This window comes from Phoenix dactylifera, unplaced genomic scaffold, assembly GCF_009389715.1.
Source record: "Phoenix dactylifera cultivar Barhee BC4 unplaced genomic scaffold, palm_55x_up_171113_PBpolish2nd_filt_p 001145F, whole genome shotgun sequence".
Lineage (NCBI taxonomy): Eukaryota > Viridiplantae > Streptophyta > Magnoliopsida > Arecales > Arecaceae > Phoenix > Phoenix dactylifera.
In genome coordinates, this window is record NW_024068486.1 from 1 (window position 1) to 18,448 (window position 18,448).

General features: G+C 38.0%; 2 protein-coding genes across 5 annotated transcripts; both read right to left on the bottom strand.

The window, feature by feature from the left end:
• Nucleotides 1–506: 506 nt before the first annotated feature.
• LOC120108040 (diacylglycerol lipase-alpha-like) lies at nucleotides 507–8,400 on the bottom strand. Its single transcript, XM_039121575.1, has 5 exons — nucleotides 6,277–8,400; nucleotides 5,121–5,179; nucleotides 3,692–3,820; nucleotides 1,988–2,123; nucleotides 507–608 (listed from the first exon to the last, which is right to left on the bottom strand). Exons 1-5 carry the CDS (start codon nucleotides 6,979–6,981, stop codon nucleotides 507–509), a joined length of 1,131 nt encoding a protein of 376 aa, XP_038977503.1. The 5' UTR covers nucleotides 6,982–8,400.
• Nucleotides 8,401–10,745: 2,345 nt separating this feature from the next.
• LOC103717418 (cactin-like) lies at nucleotides 10,746–18,244 on the bottom strand. Of its 4 annotated transcripts, none has more exons than XM_008805794.4 (4): nucleotides 16,822–18,244; nucleotides 16,392–16,531; nucleotides 12,697–12,827; nucleotides 10,746–10,927 (listed from the first exon to the last, which is right to left on the bottom strand). In XM_008805794.4, the coding sequence occupies exons 1-2, from the start codon at nucleotides 18,071–18,073 to the stop codon at nucleotides 16,482–16,484; spliced, it is 1,302 nt and encodes a 433-aa protein (XP_008804016.1). In that variant the 5' UTR covers nucleotides 18,074–18,244; the 3' UTR covers nucleotides 10,746–10,927; nucleotides 12,697–12,827; nucleotides 16,392–16,481. The 4 variants fall into 4 exon arrangements, with proteins under 4 accessions (XP_008804016.1, XP_026664357.1, XP_026664358.1 ...); XM_026808556.2 differs by having other exon boundaries at nucleotides 16,392–16,522; nucleotides 16,822–18,243; XM_026808557.2 differs by having other exon boundaries at nucleotides 16,392–16,510; nucleotides 16,822–18,240.
• Nucleotides 18,245–18,448: the final 204 nt, after the last annotated feature.

Consider the following 18,448-nt stretch of genomic DNA (forward strand, 5'->3'; position numbering starts at 1 on the left):
GTTTTATGAGGATACAAAAATAAATATAAATTTAAGAGAATATTCACACAAATTTAAATTTAGAAGGGTATTTATATAAAAAAAAACCTTAGATTTTTTATCTATAAATGTAACTAAAATAACTGTCGTATAAATTATTTTTTTATTTCTATTTGGAGTATGGACCCCAGCTGCTCATGAATAGCTTATCTGTTGAATAGCCCTGATGTACACTTCTTTTTCTATTTGCTCAACAGCAGCAAAACCATAACAAGAATAAGACATTCAACAGAATAATCTTACAAAAGACAATGGTGTAACTCATCTGCGAGGCACCATTTGTCAGACTCATCCCTCTCGAAGACCTTTCGATCACCGATCCCAGCTTTAGCCTGCGTCGGGTCGCTGCTAGTTGAGACTGGGAGACTCCTCAGCCATGCTGGTAGAGTTCTTCTTGTCAAAGGTAACCATATGGTGATGGTGTGTAAGCATCTGGACCTCATACGTACGGCTCGTTGAGTGCAGCCTCATGCTCCTTGTTGTGCTCTTTGCAAGCGTCCTTTGCCGCTCCATCCTCTGCTGTGTGGGAATCTCCATGCTCCGCTCCCTCCCTCAGCAATCAACTGCAGCTAGCAAAAAAACAATGCTGGGTCTTATCAAACGATGCACACAGAATCAATCTTTAGTGGATTTATCTGATTGCTGTGATTTCATATAAGGAGATAATGAGCTATGAAGAACTAAAAAGTTTTTGATGAATGAAGTTCATCAGTTCCAAATCAGAGTTGGATAGAATGAATAGCAAGTTCCAAACAACATGATATTGGAATACAATGGAAACTGACAGTTTAAACTTAAAATGCGCCGATATGGATTTAATGCTGATGCTATGGGACTGTTTGGAGCCTTGTAGTTTAAAATTGCATGGCAACATAATTTCTATTGCAACTTAAAATTGCGGTTAGTTTACTTACAAGGAAGCTCACAAGGAGAATTTTGAGGAAAAAAGAGGACCTCTGACAAGCATCCGTCAAGCACCTTTCAAGCAAAATGCCTGGTCGGGGCACTCAAACTTACAAGAAGATAAGGGTGCTACAGACGAAGAGATTGGTGTTGAAGTCGTCAATGGCAAGGGTCTGGGCATGGACCTAGGTACCCATGGGGAGGGGAGTGACAATTGGTGCAAGCTTTGAGGAAGGTGGAGAAGTTGAATGAGAAGGACGGTAAGATGGACCCATGGCAGTGTTAGAAATAGAGGAGGTGGTCGGTAGTAGAGGAGTGGAGGAGAGGGCAAGGGAAGATAGAAATGCCTTTTTTTTTTCTTAATTAAAATAGCATCAAGTGGCTGCAACTCATTCTGTGGCCATTTTGACTATGAGTCAACCTTACCACACGATAATCTTGAGTTGCAGCCCAACGAGCAACTCAACTTACTGCACAATTTGAGCTACAGGCTTCCAAACTAGTGGACTGACCTGCACCTAAAACTTGAGCTGCATGCCGCTCCACATACAGCACTCCAAACAGCTCCTATGAGAAAGTCCAATTTACAGGTTTGGAGTAGACTTGAAAGTTATGGCTAAGACTCAAGCATCATCAAAAAAATTTTATTATGAAGGCTGGCAATATTTAAAAATTAGCTAGGTATAGACACGATGACATCTCGAAAAGTTAGATCCTGACATTATGTGTTGTACTCAGCATGCACAATGCAATAGAGATACGCTATGTAATAATATTGTGCGTCTCGCACACGATATTGTGTTTACAATGTAATACTAAGATACGCTAGGAACACATTAACTACAGTCCTGATTGCTAATCCTCTAGAACTGTAGCTTAATTGCAAAGTCCCTGCTGTCTTAACAGAATCGTTGAACTCATTATATTGGCTTTAAGAATTTTATTTATTTATTTATAGTATTCTATAGCGAAGGGATTTGTGCTTTCTGACTTATTGGAAGAAAAGAAAATTTCATGAGCAGAAGAGGAGCAGTTCAGGACTTACATCCAAGGCCCTTTGGGATTCTCTCTCTATCCAAATGATGGCATGGTCAGTAGTGGCATTGCAGGAAAGAACAATGTGCTCGAACCTCCCATCCACTGGCACCGCAGTTCTAACGACTGGCGGAAATCTTCCACACCTGTGATCAGCGACCAACAAAAGATTATTCTTTTAGAGGAACAAAGTCCCGAATCTCTAAGCAGAACCAAACTGAAAACGCCTACTCTATTGCAGACCTAATTATTTTAAATTTTCTTTTTTTTCCCACTTCTGAGAAGAATATCTTGAGAAATATAGACATGCATAGGGACCAGCCACCAGAGTATTATGCAGGTGAGTTTCCAATTAAAAAGGCACACGAAGCAGCATTGATCCTAAGGCCTAAGCTTTTCACTTGGTGAGCTGGCTGCTGGTATTCAGGAGAAGGACATTGATTTAGCTTATCTGATGAAATGTTCTGTTTATTTACAAGACTTGGACCAGGAAAGAGAAGAGAAGATTCCCAAAAGAGGGGGGAAAAAAGAAGCGAAATAGAACAGCAAATATAATGAAACTTCCATGAAAAGCCATTCAAACTGGGCTAGGATTACCTACTCTTGTTTAAGATGTCAGGAGTTAACCACGAGATACGCAAGGATGATTGACTATATTAGAAGCAAATATGTGGAATCCTCTCCTTCCAAACACTCATCCCCTCTGGATATTTTTCTTTTTTTTCTCTTTTTTTTTTTCTTTTCAAGAAGCAACTTGATCTCTCCTGGGAATTCCAGGCATCATTTTTACAATTTCCTACAAAGAATAGCCATTTTGTTAATCCATCCATCCAATAACATTCAGTTGTCCTCAAAGATCACCCAAATTCTCACCAGTCCACGAATATTCTCCATTTTTATCAGTTTCATGACACAGTCTTCAAGATGATTTTGATGATTGGTTGATTTCTAAAGAGGTAAAAGACAACCAATCAAAGCTAGATCACTATCACTGATAGAGAAATATCCAAAACCAACTCGACACAGCTCATCATGGACTGGACCATGGTTCATCGGTAGTTTTATTTTCCCAAGTTTCAATAATTAGCCTTCCAACATGTTTGGATTGACTTGATGAAATTGAGTGCTCTTGTGGGAACTAAACGAAATGAGAATCAATGGAACTTACGTAACATTAAGGCTGCCAACGTGACAAGGGTCAAAATGTTGGATAATCTACAAGGTGTGCTGTTAAATGCATGTTATAGAGATAGGAAGAGTAGCAGAAACTAAAGGAGGGATAAGTACGTCAAAAGATGTGACAACAGAGGTCAAAATGATGTTATGTAATGAAGACTAAAGGAGGCCCCTGTAAGATAAGGGATACTGATTTATGCAGTAAGGCCAAAACAGATAGCCAAGAAATATTGTAGTGGCTTGGTCTGCTTAAATTACTTGTGGGTTTAGCTACTGATAGCAAGAAATGATTTAAAGGAAAAATACAGTGAAAATTAGGATAAGGCATGTAAGGAATGACATTCCTCTAATAATGGTCATGTGTTGTATTTGTATATAATTATTTTTCTTTAACTTCCAGCTTTTGACACCTTTAGATGCCATCTTTTTCTTCCTTTTCTTTCCCTGAATGATTCACACCTTTTCCCTCATTTTCATATTGTCAAAGATGCTGTAAATCATTTGCAGGTAGAATAGAAGTGAATGGACAAACTCATACCTGAAGGGCTTCCTCTCAACAATGTGATAGAGCCGACCTGGTGCGTAGAGCCGCCTGGGATCTCTTAACTTGACATACTCAGGTATGCAGGTGTCTTTCATGCATCTTAGACATAGCTGGCATGGCAAACTGTTAACAGAAGATTACATCAGCCACTCTGAAAGCATATTAGGAATTGTCAATCTGTAAGTTGAACTCGAATAAAAATAAGTACAAAGTTCTAGTAGTTGGTTTCTACAAAAAGAACCTGTATTTTGCTATGACATCATTGTGTGGAAAATAAGATACAAACACTCTGAAGAACAAACAGAAAAGGCAATAATCATGTAGCATATGACAGTGTGTCATGTATCTGGAGAAGTGCAAGGGTTGTCAACTTCTCATGAATCTTGAATTCTTGATGATCATATCTGAATCTTACCCCTCACCCTTTGTCAGAATCCAAATTCCTATGTTTGACTTAAGGTCTTTCTAATCCAAACCTAAGAATCTAATTCGTACAATATAAAATTGTTTGTGAGGTATATATTTAAACAGATCATTTTAGGAATCAATCATAATATTAGCACTTAGCCCTTGTTTCAGCCATATCAAGTCAGATTCATGAGAATCACAAGTCATTACTATCAAGGGTCACCACGGTATTACTTGAAGTTTTCGAGCCATTTTTCTCTAATTCCATCCTTGTTAGCTTGGGTCTCTCCATCCTCTTTCTAGACCCCTCAACACATATTTTTTACTAGCCTTTCTCAAATATTTGATGCACATACCGTACCATTCCAGTTGGTTTCTACACCACCAACGCCAATTCCAAGCCCATATTACAAAGGTCAATGGTTTAATAATAGACTGACAGTAACTTGTATAAAGATGCTTGAACTTGAAATTAATTTTGATCCGGTTCATACTTTAGGGATAGTCATGATGCAAATAACTATTCATATTGATAACCAATTTACAGTCCCAACTGGATATGAACCTGGGTCCAGATACAGCAATCTGTATGTGGTTTTGATTTGGATACTGATTCTAAAAAACATATCAGACATTTATGATCAAACTGGAATTTGAGCTGATTAAAGATTTATGAATAGCAAGCTTCTTCAACAATCAAGCATGTAAACAATTAAAACTGTATAGAAGTTATTACAACTGAGAATAGTGGGAATTTTTACTGAAGACCTTCAGTATTGAAGTATCATAATTTCTGAAATTTCACATTAGACTTCCCAAACAAGTATATCTTAATTATGAAAATGAGAAAGCAGTTGAGAATCTTCTCAGGGATAAAACCTACTATGCAGGTCAGCAAGAGTTTGAGTCTAAAAACTTTGTTCATTTCTACTTCAACACCAACTATGCTTTCCAGTGGAATCAACATTCACAAAGAGTGGTCTTATGAAAAAAAAAGATTAGTCCTCCACTTTACCAGAAGAGTGATTTGAAAATATCCTCCAAAGGAGTAGCTGTCCGAGGCAAAAAATCATCCTGCAAACATAATAATCATGAACAGTAACACAACAATACAACTGAAGAAACATTTCTGGTAGATAAGAAGACAGCATAGTTTCAACAAACTCATTACAACTATCATGAGCAAACATGGAATTTAGTTTAAGGATATTGCAAAATTGACAAGGATTACCTTGCTATTATTTACTCTTCCATGAAATAAAAGCCCAGCACCCTAGTAGATATTTTACAATTTTAAGAACGTATAATAGCATATAAGGCTACTACATAATTGCCAATGTGCTTGCGTCAATTATGCTTGCCATATGAATTCATATAATATTGATCATCCAGTTGTTCGTGTCATGAAGATAGTTGTCAATTGTCACAGAAAACCACATCCTCATGGATCCCAAATCTCTTGGCTCATTGTATAACTCAAATTAGTACTACTTATAATTTAGCACACATGTTCTAATTCCCCTGGCATCCATTATTGTATATATATGGTTACGATGTCATGAAACATTTTCAATTTAAATGCATAGATAAGCAGAAGTAAAGAAATACACAAATAATAAAATCAGAAAATTTATGAAAAAAGGTAAAGTTTAGAATATGGACATTGTGTTTTGTATTTGATAATCACCAAACTTCGGTAAGAGCAAACAACAACATTGAGCAAATCAAGGTGAAAACATCTACTATAACTCAATGTCACCATATTGTTTGTGTGAAGCATAAACTGCATGATGCAATAGTTTGATGTACGTTATATTGGTCTCTTAATCTACGCATGACATTGTCAGTGAAACATTAAATACAAAATCATCTCCTCATTCCAATGTTGGTGAAAACAAAGAAAGACCATTCTAAATGCCTTTCATCAAAAGCATAACCTATATGCATGAGATATCATGTCATGAGCATCTTCAAGTGATTGCCTCCCACCGTCCCTCATTTTATATAGCCTCACTGTGTGCCTCAAAGCAATTTTGCAGAGCTTGCCCTCGAGACATAAGGCAATTTGAGCATCAAATAAGCCTTTTTACACAATTCTCCACTTTCCTAGGATGTACATAACAGAGCAATAGCCAATAACAAGGAAGTTTTATAAAGAAAGCAAATCTTGCCTGAAGAACAACCGAGTTGATAACATCTGCATATCTAACAGCCAAGTTAAGTGACATGCACCTCGCAGGTGCAATTGCGAAACACCTGATCCTCTTCCTCTCCACATTTCCCAGCCTTTCCCTGTTCTGAACTGCAACCATAGCGAGCATTGCAGCCACACCAGAACCCAAAGAATGCCCTGTCAACGTAAGAGCATAATTTGGATTCTTTTCCAACAAATCCCTCAGAAAATCGCATTCGGCATCAAACAGCCACTCTGCAGCCTCCAATAGCCCATTATGAACATAGCCACCATCAAATTTCCTCTTCCCGAGCCTATTATCCAACAGCATCGCATAATCGCTCTCCTTAGCCATGTGTAGGCCTCTTATAGCAAGGGTAACTTCAGCATGGTCGTGATCGAGGTATATCAAGTAAGTCGGCGCGCGGCCATGGGTGTCCTCATAGGTCTTGCGGTGAACGACCCACCGGGGATTGATGCCATAGCCACCTGGAGGGGCCCATTGAGGGTGATCAAGATCATCCTCATACACAGCAAGGATGAGGCGGCAGAGCCGAGGCACAGGCTCAAATTCATCAGCAGATGCCAGTCCCCAGGTCTCGCTGTCATGGCCAGCGCTGTAGAGGCAGCGTTGCCACGCCCAGCGAGCACAAGCAAGGCAGTACACACACTCAAGCACAGGGATGCAGCAAGCAAGCGACATTGGAGGGCGAGACTAGGAATGGCGGCGCATTGTGATAGCAACTGGAAATTAGGTGGTGACACTGCATTGGCTGGGAACAGAAGGGAATGCGACTAGGTGGGCCATTTAAGAGGTACTTCTCAATGGGGTCTTCAGGAAAATATAGGACTTCTTTTCTGATGAAAGAAGGAATTTGGAAAGATTATAATTGAAGACATAAAATAGAGGGGGAGTTCCTTCCCGGGTACAATTGCGCCTTTGAGCAAAAATCAAAAAGTTGGGATTTTTCTAAAGAAAAGTGCGTGTAAAGAGTTTTGAGTAGGATTGGAACTAGAAGGGAGGATATTAACTATTCAGAGAACTGGGAGTAGCAGGATTTGGTTTTGGGATGGCAGATGAGGGCCTGATGATGTAAAAGAGCAAGAAATCAAAGTTTTCCCAAACAGGGAAGAATCTGATAAAAAGCTGCAGGCTGGGCTCTGAGAGACCGAAGCTGAAACAACATAGAAATAAATCGGCCCTCTTTAGATTGGAGTACAAGGTCATGGAACCTGGAGTATACGAAGAGAGGGCAGGATGAGACTTACAGATGAGAGTTCTTTGAGGTAAGGAGAGAGCCAGTGCAAACTTCAAGCGCCAGGATATCTCCGTAGAAGACCACTAAACTCTATCTCTTCGATCCACTCGGAGTGAAAAGATGAAGACTTTCCAGCAAAAGAGGCAGGATTGGACGCAGAAAGAGACGCGAAGAGAAAGAAATTGTAGTAAGAGATCAGAATATATCGATTGAGGTCGGTAGATGTTTTGATTTCTCCGGGACTCTCAGATAGAAGTAAGGAAGGAGAACTCCAGGAGCTAGCTGGCAACGGAGGGTTCGGGGCAGGAGAGCAATGGAATTGGACTCCGCGAGGGAAGAAAAAGAAACACGAGGTCAAGAAGAAAGCCACCTACAAGTCAGAGAACAAGGCGGACAGCCTTATTGGGTCGGGTCTGCTGAGAATCTAAGCTAGATTCTAGGAGCATGGAGTTCGGCCGAGGACGGCCCCTGGTCACCCGATTGAGATATCGGGCTGTAGGTTTCATGTCTAGGTGGATCCAATTGGAAACCACATCCTGAATTATGGACTCAAATAATAGGTGGGGCGGCAGACATTTGGCTCATGTTTTGTTAAAATTGAGCATAGAATCTGGATCAAGACCTTTGATATTAAGGTCTAATGGCTCATTACTGTAGAATTAGAGTGGGATGGGTCGAGCTCTTGTTGTAATGAGGTGACCTAGAATGTTGTCCTAGTTTACCAGTCTTGACCTGTTTAATAGGTTTAGTAGGCTGGTTGCATTTTATATAAGGTAAAATTTCCATATTTAAGATTAAGTTTCTAGCTTATAAGAGTTTGGCAAGTGCATCGCATGCGAGAAATACCAAAGACGGCTGCGGTATTTATGTAACCTAATAAATGCAATATCCAACTTAGGTTCGCTTCTATTGCATCTTTTACTTCGTAACAATTGAAGTAGGATATGCTAATTTAAGATGGGAGGGACCTCAACAACAAAGAGATGACCACTAGACAAAGAATCGTGAAGGCAGAACTCCGAAATTTGGTTTTAATATTAGAATAAATTTGGAGGTCAAGGAAGAGAGATTAAGCAGGCTGATGAAGGTTTGCGCGTAGAAGAGCTTTTATCCACTAATCTACTCTGAAACCAAATCAAAATATATGTTTTGGGTATAAAAAACAAACTCAAGAAGCTATTAGGTTGGGTTTGTTCTTCTTGGGTTTGTTTTCAACATTAGATCCGTAGCATACTATGCGGGGTTTGAATTTAGATAGATCCATACCTGAAAGCGCCAAACCTAATTCAATATATAGAAAAATTTACATACATATTCAGATGGATAAATATATACAAATATACTTGCATAATGTCTGTATCTGTCAATTTTTCTTTTTAATTATATAAAAAAAACAAGAGAAAGTCGTGGAACCATGATCTATCTTGTTCTACCAGATTCTAATCCATATCATTTATGGTAGTGCTTTTTCCTTTTAGATAACTTCTCTTAGATATATATATATATATATATATATATATATATATATATATATTACGTCATTATTTTTTTGTGTTTCACAACTTATGGGATAGCAGTTTAGATGTGTTAAATAATTTAGAAAATATTTCAAAAAGTATACTTGTGAATACTGTTTTCTATTTGAAAGTTGGTTCAGTCCCTAATCTTTTTGCATCCAAAATATTCGTTATGGACGTATAGTTTTTATTGGATTTAGGCTTGGGTTCGGATCTGATAAATTTTGAGGTTGGGTATGGATATGGCCTATTTCTCACCCCAACAGCTGACACGGCTATGTTGGACTTTGCTGTTCTATGGCGAGATTCCTCTTCAATTATACAGTGACAATGAGATATAGAGCAGTTTCGCTAGCACTACCATCTAAACATAAAGAACCCTTCACTACAATAATAACAACATTACTTCTTTAAGTTATAATTTTCTAAATATGAAAATATTTTTGCTAGAATTTGAAAAATATTGCTTTATGAAGATAAACTTTAAAAATATTACAGTTAGATTATTTGCTGTTATTTAGTCTATAGCTTAAAGGAAGGAGTTTGAAACCATTCTAATGGCCTTCGTTAAAACCTTAACCAGAACTGCTGATTCCTAAGCTATAAACAATATAATCATCTTAACATGCTCATTGTACGATGGTTAGAACAGGAAAAGTGCCCCACAAGGCACAATGCAGACCACTGGGCTAGCTCTGGACTCATCTCATCGTCAAAACAACTGGTAGTTACCATATTAACTAATTGGTTGGTTATCAAACGGTTCGATCAGAGACAGCATTGCTTTCTAACAACTAATCTTGTCGAATAGTTTGATAACTATCATATAGCTATTAGATTTGCTGGTAGCAACATGTTGACTCATTATTTTATGTCTAAGAGTTCCAAGCTCAGTCTGCTTGCTACTTTAAAGGGCAGCCATCTACAATTTGAGTTTCCAACATCCCCCACATCTGATGCAGGTCTGCAGAAAGCATGGATGGTTTCTACAATTATACTCTTCCATCCAATTAAAAATTTTCTGCTATCGTTAATGTAACTTAATATATTAACCTGTTTCCTCACTGCTTCTCTATTTTTCTAGTGTGCTCATTTAAATGGGGAGGTTCCAAGGGAAGTTTATGTAAAGAAGGCAATAAAAAGTTAAGCAGCACCTGGACAAACTACCCACCATAGGAATAGCAATTTATGATTTGACCCATCAGTTCAATCTGGCCCACTAGACTTATTTCTAGACTTATTTATTAAATAGATTGAATTCAGATTTTGATCATTGATTCGTTTAATAATTAGGTTGGATAATAACTCGATCCATTTAACCTATTTAAAATCTATTTAACTTATTTCTAATCTCTTTTAACCCGATTCGCTTAACATATTTAACCTATTTAAATCTATTTAATCCGTTAAAAACCTATTTAACCCGTTTCACCTGACTTGACATGTTTAATAAATAGATTATGGATCGGGCTGGATTATCTGTTTAATAAATAAGTTGAATTTAGATCTAAAATTTTAATTAGTGTAATAAATATGTCGGATTCGGGTTGATGAATTTTTGACCCGATCTGTATCTAACACGACCCGTATTTGACCCTGCCCAACCTCATTTCCACCCCTACCATTATTCACCAACACCAACCCATTTCCCACAACTGCTGAAAGGACCGTAAAACTGCCATGAGTCGATCTTTTCAAACCATGTACTAAAAACCCCTTAAAAAAGATTTGCTTATATCAGTTATCTAATGAACAAGAAAAATTAACCAACAAATGGCATCTAAAACTGAATTAACAACTCAAATTGCATCATCACTAACATGAGTTTGAGTCGCTAGGTTTTACATTTTCTTTTCTCCAGCACCAAGCAGCCCTGCATACAAAAACAGTTTGTGAACTTGCATAAAGAACCAGTTTGTTTTCCCATCAAAAAATAAAGAGAAAGAGGCCAGATATCATTAGCCAGGTTATAAAGATTTCAATTGAAACAAACTGGTAAACTAAAAGTCATAACTTCCTATGTATTTCCTCAAAACTCCTTGATGTATCCAGTTTAACTGATCTCAACTTGATGAATTACAGCAGAAAAGAAAATATTATATCATTCAAGGGGTGAAACCAATGTGAAAGTACATAACTGACCAATTTAAAAATCATCAACATTTCTCCAAAAAGAAAAAAAGTCAATGCTAAAAGCCAAGAGTCCAGATTGAGAGCAGGATTAGTCTAGTCAGCTAAAATACAGCCATGAGAACTTGCCATCACTAGTTGCTAAGCATGCCAATGTAATATAGAATTTAGGGTAATTAATGAAAATAAATAACAAAAACTATCACATAGCACTTTCCTTATTTAGAAGAACTCAAGCTACCTAGTTGGACAAGCCAGCTTGATTACTTGAGCAAAATTACAATACTTTGAACTTCATTAACTTCCTAAATCATGGTTTCATCTGGGTCAAGATCCTGATATGTACTGGTATAAGCACCCATCAATATGATTTATGAAGACATCACCTGATATTTAACCGATATATCCTGACATATCTGATAGTACGAAAATAATATACTGACCCATACTATATCATCTCTCTTAAAATGAATGTATACAACAAGACTTAAATCTTGTTGAACTATATTGGCTGATATTGATATTTTGGTCATTAGGATGCTGCAAAAACAAATTATATGTGCAGAAGCACCCTATAATGACAGAAATTGAGGAGCATAGAGGTATCCGAAGGAGAATTTGAGGAGTCCACAAAAGACTGCCAACACTGACTATCCCGAAAACTAGGATGATTAACTTGAGTCCAAAGGTGATTTAACTTATCCCTAAAATTTAAGGATAATTGGTTCTGCAACCTCCTTCCATTGCTGAAAACACTAAAAGTTGACCCGTCCTGCCCTCAAATTCCTCTCCCTTCAATTTATTCTCTCACTGGATGTAGCTTACACTCTCATAACCAAGTCATGGTTCCAAACAGGGCCAAAATATTAGCTGATGTGTCTGGATATCTTGATAATGTTAAAAATTTTCCAGCCTTTCATCTTGACTGATAAAAACCACTAATTGTTTCATCTTGGTATCATTTACCCACTTGGATTACCAAGTTATCATAGTACCTAACTTTCAGAACCCAGCTGAATACACAGGCAAATACACCATCAGCTAGGTAGAATAAAGAGAAGATTCTTAGCAATAGACGTATCAAAGAACAGCCCATAAACTTAACAGACATATAGCAGGTTATAGTGGTAGCTAACCAAAGAAAGATGAACCGGAGACCGGGTCGGTTCGGCGGTAGAAAACGGTTCCGGCCAATCGACCGGAACCAGCCAGACGGAATCGGATAGTTCCATCCAGTTTGACTCGGTTCAAACCGGTACTGAACGGTATGGGTGTCGGTACCGGTTCGGCGAACCTTATAGCTAACGGCTTTTCTTTGGTACAAGATTAGTGAACATATACCCTTGTGCATAAATATAAAGGCAAGCAAGCATGCACTTAACACACGTGCATGAAGATGTGCACTTGGATGCATAGACTAGGAATTAGAAAGAAACAGACAACCAAATTCATGAGAAATGCTATTTGGACAAAACATGACATCTAGAAAAGGAAGTGATTCATTAAATATACCTTGTGTTTTTTTCTTGAGAAATAATTTTTGTGGGCCCACCATCCTTTGATGATGTTATTCCGGCCAGAGAGAACATGCCATACATGCTGTCCCATATATATGTTCACTGAGAAGCATTCGACTCATTAACCTGATAGAGAGAAAGATAGCTGCCTTGTCAGAAAGGATATGCACATGATAGAAAATATTTCTACTGTTCCCATAGTTGTGTTTCCAAAAGCAAAAATGGTTTCAAAACATGCCCGTAGGAAACAATTACATGTTCCACTAAAGAATATTTAATGTTAAAAAAGATAAATCTCAGAATCCATTTCTGCTTCTTAAACAGCAAGGACAGGGGTTTAGAAGCTACCTGAATGATGTTATTAATAGTCAAAGGCATCGCAAGACTGCTAACAGAAATAGGTTAATGAACAATCTTGTAAACTTCATTAAATTACAGTTATTTACTTCATATTTTTTCCCTTCTTTTTGATGAAAAGAAGAAGCATGATGTGATATTAATTATATATCCAACAGAAGAAGAAAACATTTCGTATTTGGAGATACAATTTACAATCATATAACATGAAACAACAGCGGAACCAAAAGGAAATGTCACATAATTGGAATGTTGGTCTTCAGACATCATAATACATGCAAGATTTAGTGTCAAACAAAACTATGATGTGATATCTTTTGCAAATTCCACAAGACAAAATAAGTAATTCAACAAACATAACATAATCTATTAACAGAAGATTCTTCAGAGAGAAAGAGTGAAACTTCTATACAGACACATATGACCACATATCATTGCATGAATATATTTTGTATAACTCACAAGACAAAGCAAAATAGTTGACATGTAGGACATCACCCATATATTATGTATGACTCACAAGACAAAGCAAAATAGTTGACATGTAAGACATCACCCATGTTGATGTCGTAATGCAACCCAACATAGCATCAAACAGAATAACAAATTTTGAAGGTCAGATGCTCCACATTGCAGAGTGATTCAGTCCCCCATATAGCCACAAGCCAATATGTCTCTGCTACTACATGACATATCACATTGATAAGGCATTTAATTTGTACAGAAATGTGGATTCATTGCACAGTGACTAGATAAAATTTATTCATTGCTTCTAATGCTATTAATTTGTAAATGCTAATCAACAAAGTTTTTAATTTATTATCAAAAGTTTTAAGGCTTATAATTTGTAATAATATGTCTACCTTCTGTACCAGCAAGTTTTATAAAACATTTATCTCTCTCCTGCTTAATCAGTATAACCAGTTGTTAAAAAAAACATTTGTCAAACAAATAGCTACGATTTATCATACGGTTATTAACAATTATTTAATTGAATCACAAAAATAGGGTACAAAGATGTACTCTTTTCTACAACAACACCCATCTTGATACTCATTGCCTAAATCCTATTTTGTAATGGCGCACACAAACTTATTGACTTTGGAGAAATAATGGTCAAAAATCTAATTTCAAACATCACTTTTTTTTTTTGAAACGACTCTTGCCACCAAATGTGATAGTGGCATGCCCTTTAGACCAAACTGCAACGACAACAGAAGATGAAGAGAGCTGTCATCATGGAGTACATGAGTTAAGGAATTAGTGTAGAGGATGAACGAGTAAGGAGACAAGACACATCCCAACAGCAGCCCAAGCATGGACATGAACCAAGATGTGGATCTACCATTAACAAGGATAAAGAAGCTTGGTTGTTCAATGCATCCCAGAACCAACACCAACACATCCATTACTTGGGAAAATGCTTCTCGCAAAGAACAGCCACCACATGGTATAGTCACTGCATGAACAATCATAGGCACACCCGATATACAACTTAATGGCCATGAATGGACCCCTATTTGGGCCTCATAAGCAATCAGCAGATTGTCAGTGCTTAGGTGATTAGCCACAAAAGCCTGCTATTCCAGAGAAACTAGAGGATGAAGATGGCGCTTCAACTGGTTGACAAGAAGCTCAGCGATGAGATTATATGTGACATTGCACAGACTTATCGGCTAATAATGGGAAGGTTCAAAAGGATCTTGATGCTCTGGGAGGAGAACAAAGTAGGTGGCCTTCTAGTCGGAAGGAATGTAGCTAGTATGGAAGTGGCTACTGCATGACAAATATCCTTACTAACAATAGACCAAAAAGCTCTGTAGAACATGACCTGAAACCCATCAGGTCTTGGTGCCCAATTAGGTGCCATGCTCCATGAAGTATCTCGAATCTCATCATCAATGACCAGTTAATTGAGCAATGGACATTATCCTCCCTGAGAATCTAATCATCAAACGGCAGGTAGATCGTATTCAACCCCGAAGTTGAAGTCCTTTAACACTAGTTCAGTTTAACTGGAGTTAGCCCTCTCACTCTGGTTAAATCAAATTAGGGTTAGTCCTTTGAACGTTCTCAAATCTAAGCAAGGATAGTCCCTTGACCTTGGTTAAGTCAAAACTGGAATCACTCTCTAACCTGATTTAAACAAATTAGACTTAGTTCTTAACCCCTTCTCAAATCCAACTAGGTTTGGTCATCTAACCTGAGTCAACTCCAAACTACAGTTAGTCCTCTAACTTTGATCAAATCCAAAAAAACGGTTAGCCCTCTGACCTTCATAAACTAATGTAAGGGTTAGGCCTCTAACCCTAGTTCAAATTCACGTAGCTTTAGCAATGCAGCGGAAAAGGGAGAAGGGGGGATTTGATCGTTGAGATTGCACTTCAAAAATTAACACTCAAATAGAAGCAAACTGGATTGAAGAACTCTTTATTTGGTGAAAGAAATTCTCTCTAAAAAATTTTATTAATACGTCAAGAGTCCCCATACAATGCATTAGATGCATATATATAGGACATAATCCCCTAACCCTAATTCAGGCATTAAACCTGCTAACGAATCGTACTTGAAATAAGACTCAACAACAAGAAAACATGCTAGAATTATTCTACTATAAATATAGAAATAAATCAAATATCGATTAATATCTGTTGACTCCTACAAAGCTTGGCATGGTCCAATTGTTCATAGTACCTTCTGGCTGTATCCTGTGCTGCATCAGTTAGTCCTCTGGCCCTCCCTAAATTCAATCTATAGTTAGTCTTCGAGCTCCAGCTAAATTCAACTTTCAACAAATCCAAGTCGAACTTATATCACCAAGCCAGACAAGTTCAGTTCAAGATGTTGATGGACCCCTATATCCCTAAACTAAATTCCATATATCTTTCACTATTGTCCACCTTTGATTTTACTTAAAGCCAAATGTAATCATATTTACTTTTATATTATTTTACTCATCGATGTAAACTTGGAGTGCTCCCCTAGTTAAAGCCAAATTTAGACACAAGTTTTATGTTATGTTATCTTCTTTTCAAAAGTTATAGATAAGGCTTGCGATCAGAGATTTGTCAACACATCTTTACTTTTGTCATGAAGGTGCTTGCCTTATCTTTCTTAATGTACTCATTTTAAATTTCAATAAAAACATTCAAATATCTATCCGATAAAATTCCCCAAAAAAGCAATAGCAATGCATCTTGATCCAAGGAATATCTAAAAATTCACCATCTTTCGTCTGTAACATATTTTAGCAAACAAGCCTAATAAATAACCTGATCAGCTAAAATGTTATAGCAAAACTAATAATGCAACATTAGAGAGGTTTACGCTTACCTAATTGGCAGAACTCAGTGAACACAAAGGGTTTGTGACAAGTTACGACCTCAATATTGTTGTTAAAGTAATGTTGCTTTCTACAGAACATCACGATGGTCCAATGATCTGATCATATCCTGCATGCAAACCTACAACCACTGCTTCACAATTAATGAGTAGAAACCTTCAAAAATGAAAACCAAGCCAAACATTTTACACAAATAAAGACAAAAAGAAGCAACCTATAGTTACCAATACAATGAACTATGATAACCTGCAAACTGCATTACTATAAATTGCAGTCCATGTATCGATCAAATGTTTACAAATATATTAACCATAAAAACTTGAAAAGGCAATTATAGAAAAGATAACATGACCATGCAACTGAAAGTTCATCATTGACAATAAGGGAATCGTTTAAAGTTGAAGTGAAGCTGCAAGATACCATGATCAAAAGTAGACTTGAATCCCCTTCTCCGTGTATAGTCCCATTCCTTGTTTATTATTCGAAATGCAACATCCTGATAAGGCGTCCTAGCATGAAACCTAAGGAGGCAAGTCTCAGTGCTGCTCCCGTCCTTTTCCACGATGTACTGTGGAGCCTTCCCAACTAACTCTGGGTAATAAATGTCAAACTTGTAGCCTTGTACGGCCTTCGGAGGAGGATGATCATGATCATAATGGACTCGGTTGTACTTGTTCCACTCATATCCACAGTGTACCCGAGCAACATACTTGGGCTTTTTCCATTGTACTGATGAATCGGGATTTACCTCTTCCATGGCTCCCACTTCTTCAGACTCTACATGATCATCAGCCAAATCATCAATATTCTCTTTTTCTGCTTCAGAAGAACCCAATCTCTTCTCTTTAGGCTTCATGCGAGAAATGTAAAACTCCTCCAGGTATCTCGTTGCTTTGTGGATCTTAATAAGCTCGGCAACAGCCTCCCAGTATTCAATCACCTCAGCTTCACCAGAACGCATCCGTGATTCGACCTCCAGCTGCATTGAATTCAATTCATCAAAGGTTTTCTTTTGCAGGAGACTCTTCACATCAACCTCCACACACGAATAAAAGCAGCAGCGATCATCTTCCTTAGTGCGAGCTTCAGTGATTTTCCAATCGCAGACCACCTGTACTGCCTCCCAGAACCGCGTATGTTCTCTGTCGATATCCAGGCGACATTCAATGTCTTCTCGAAGCTCTTCCAACTCCTTCACTGGTAGATCCTCGAAGACCGAGCTAGCATCATCAATTTCGACATCAAGATCCTCCCAACCATCGAGAATTTTACAGAGGATGTCGATGGGTTTCGGACGCCCTTCACGCAACCGAATCTCCGACCTAATCTTGCTCTGATTGAGAACAAACTCTGCCTCTTTCTTCCGCAAATCTTCGAACTCGGCATCCGAAAGCGCTCTAGCTGCGATTCTCCGTTCCCCTTCGCGCCGCGCGTTATCGGCGGCTCGATCGATCCTTGTTTTCTTGAGCTTTTCGATCTCTTGGAGTCTTTCTAAGCATCTCTTCTTCTCGGATTTCAGAGATAGGTTTAGGGTTCGGCGACCTCGAGCGAGGTCTAGATCGATTTTTTTTCTCCAGACGAACGTATGGAAGCCCTGGGATTCCAGCTTCTTGGCCACCGTGAGAGCTTTCCTCAGCACCTGCTTCTCCTCGGCAACCGCTTCCTTCGCCATCAGAGAGAGAGAGAGAGATTCACAAAGCGAATGTTTGGGCTTCGCTCCTTCCGAATCCCCTTTCCAGGCGGCGGGAGATATTATATATGATTTTTTGGAGGCGTGCTTGACTAAGTTTGCTTGGGAATCCGGATATGGACCAGGTCGGTGACCAATAAACAGTGGCTTCTCTCCTACGAGGTTTTAAAATCCTGAGCTACCGAGGTGCCATTTTAGAAAGAATTTAGGTACCCCAAAATCTTATCTGATAAATAATTTTGGGGCTAAATACCTAAAAAATTAAGCAAGAAGATCGGAAAAATTATTAAATGATCAGATACACCATAGATCTAGAATAAAATTATTTTAGGTGAATTTATTTCATCCTAAAATAAA

Coding starts and splice junctions, on each gene's coding strand:
- LOC120108040 (XM_039121575.1), bottom strand. CDS start 6,981: ATGTCGCTTGCTTGCTGCATCCCTGTGCTTGAGTGTGTGTACTGCCTT. Junction 5,180..6,276: donor TCAACTCGGTTGTTCTTCAG/GCAAGATTTGCT, acceptor TTATGTTTGCAG/GATGATTTTTTGCCTCGGAC. Junction 2,124..3,691: donor GTTGAGAGGAAGCCCTTCAG/GTATGAGTTTGT, acceptor CGCTGATCACAG/GTGTGGAAGATTTCCGCCAG.
- LOC103717418 (XM_008805794.4), bottom strand. CDS start 18,073: ATGGCGAAGGAAGCGGTTGCCGAGGAGAAGCAGGTGCTGAGGAAAGCT. Junction 16,532..16,821: donor CAAGTCTACTTTTGATCATG/GTATCTTGCAGC, acceptor ATTGTGAAGCAG/TGGTTGTAGGTTTGCATGCA.